Source organism: Seriola lalandi, unplaced genomic scaffold (genome assembly GCF_002814215.2).
Source record: "Seriola lalandi dorsalis isolate HSWRI2012SDOR001 ecotype SW California unplaced genomic scaffold, Sedor1 jcf7180002054677, whole genome shotgun sequence".
Lineage (NCBI taxonomy): Eukaryota > Metazoa > Chordata > Actinopteri > Carangiformes > Carangidae > Seriola > Seriola lalandi.
The window spans coordinates 945816-948116 of NW_019525230.1; the positions used below are offsets into that span (position 1 = coordinate 945816).

General features: G+C 45.2%; 1 protein-coding gene across 1 annotated transcript in view; it reads left to right on the forward strand.

The window, feature by feature from the left end:
* Nucleotides 1-2301, forward strand: part of LOC111666483 (leukocyte cell-derived chemotaxin 1-like) — a 7508-nt gene that overhangs the window by 2519 nt on the left and 2688 nt on the right. Inside the window, exon 4 of the mRNA XM_023421811.2 lies at nt 132-245. Within this exon, the coding sequence (XP_023277579.1) occupies nt 132-245 (114 nt within the window). The remainder of the gene's footprint in view (nt 1-131; nt 246-2301) is intronic.

A 2301-nucleotide genomic window follows, 5' to 3' on the forward strand; every position in this document is an offset into this window, starting at 1 on the left:
CCCCTCACCCCACGTTCAGTCAGACAGCTGTTAGCTGTGACGTTGCATGTGATGTGCAGATTGCAGAGGACAACACATTATCCACAGATGTTTGGAGTAATGAATTCCAGCTGTTTGTTTGACCTCTGCAGGGGATCACAGGGATTCGTTTTTCAGGAGGAGAGAAGTGCTACATCAAGACCCAGGTGAAGGCTCGTCTGCCTGACGTGGAGGCTCTCAACAAGGACTCCATGACGTTCGATCTGGTGGGTTGGTCCAGTCCGTCTTTCTGTCCTGAGGAAGTGTGTTTTCTCCATGTGTGATCACCACTGGCCTGTTTCCACTGCAGGAACCTGACAACCTTTTTACAATGAGGATGTTTTGGCATCTAATTAATTTGCTCTACTGTTGTAGTCGTCCTGATTGTGATGTGACGACACATCTGCCCGACCAGTCATTGTCGCCAGAGGGTGAAAGTACCAGGATTCAACAGTCCCTCGTGAAACGTTCCCATATTTAAGTCCAGGAACTTGGTCCCAAAGCGGCTGGAGAACAGGAACCAGTGACAGTTCATATCTGTTGTTGCGTTTCCTGCAGTGGAAAAAGGTTTACAGGTGTCAGGTGTCAACATTTCATCCAGGGCCATCATCAGGTTCATGACCGAAAATAATGATCTTCTCCAACGATATCCAACTAATGATATTCTGTAGCCTCCTTTATGTTTATTGCTAATTAGCAAAATGTATGCATGCTAACTGTCTAAACTAAGATGGTGAATATAGTACAAACACCTGCTAAACATCAGCATGTTAGCATGCTGGCAGTAACCTTTAGCTCGACTCACTGCTGTGGCTAAGCAGGTATTTGCGTCTTTGATTAATGAGGTGTGGATTGGACAGTGAACACGTAGCTTCAGGAGAGCAGCTGCAGTCACAGTAGATATGATGGATCACTGTAGTGGAAGAAACCCTTTAGTAAAGACTTGCACACACTGACTGGTGGCGTGTAACGAGAACAAGTCATCTCCCCTTTATTGATGACTTGTTCACTTTCTAACAAACCATTAAATGGGAAAATACAAACGTTAGTAAGTCATTAATAAGGGGACAGTGTCAAAAAGACAATACAAATTAATGCCAGAGAAGGATGTAAATCAGGGGATGTTTCAAACCTGGCAACCCAAACGTTGTGCTTAAAACCCGCAGATTTATGAGGCAATAAATCTTTAATCAGCCCATTACTAAAGCCAGACGTAATAACTTATAAAATTTTCAGTTTTTTTCTTATTGATACTAAAACTTGTATCACTGCATCATCTCTTCTCTGCTGAGCGTTAAAGCTCCTGCGAGACGATGCTAATGTGTTTCTGTGATGTAGCACGATTCACCCAAACCAGCAATACACCAGGATACCGAGGTGACACACACACACACACACACACACACACAGAATATACAGTACCATATGTGTGTGTGGATTGCTATCACAACTCACAAAAACCACCGCCTGTGATTGTTCAATTGAGGCTGTCTGATAATTAAAATCATTTAGTTCTGCATAAGCCTCACATCCACATAAATCCACATCAACAGAATTGCCCTCACGAACACGTGTGCGCACAAACACCAACACGCGCACACACGCACACACACACAAGCACACATTTAATTATCACGCCGGGCTGCTCTTATTGCCTCTCTCTGCCTCATAAACGATCATTTATTTCACGTCTGTGCTTTTGTGTGTGTTTGTGCTATTGCCTCTTTTTTGCCTCATAAATGATCGTCTGGTTCACGTTTGTGTGTGTGTGTGTGTGTGTGTGTGTGTTGCGCGTGTGTGTGGAGACAGGAAGATGTTGTTATAATGGTTGCTGCAGGCTGGTCATTTGCTATAATTTAGAGTGATGGCAAATATGGGTTAGATAAGCACGCACACACGCACACGCGCACACACACACACACACACACACTCGTCCCCATCCGGAGAGAGTGGGTCAGATAAACTCTTATCAGTCGAGCAGTGGAGAAGGACCCCCGCTTTTATTTGTCCCTCCAGCAAATCATTTGAGCTGGAAAAAAAAGAAAAGAAACAGCAGCAGCATTTGTGAAAGGTTGGAGCAGAACATTCCCTCAACATGTCTGTGGCTAGTGCAGAACAGCCCGCAGGAACAAACGCCTCTGGGCACAACCATCCCTGCAGAATCCCCCTCCTACCTGCAGGCTGTGGAAACAGAGTACGTGCTGTGTGTTTACACAGCCGCTCCTCTGGAAACCTCATTAGCTGATCTGCAGGAACCTGTACATTTAGGCCATCCGACCCCCC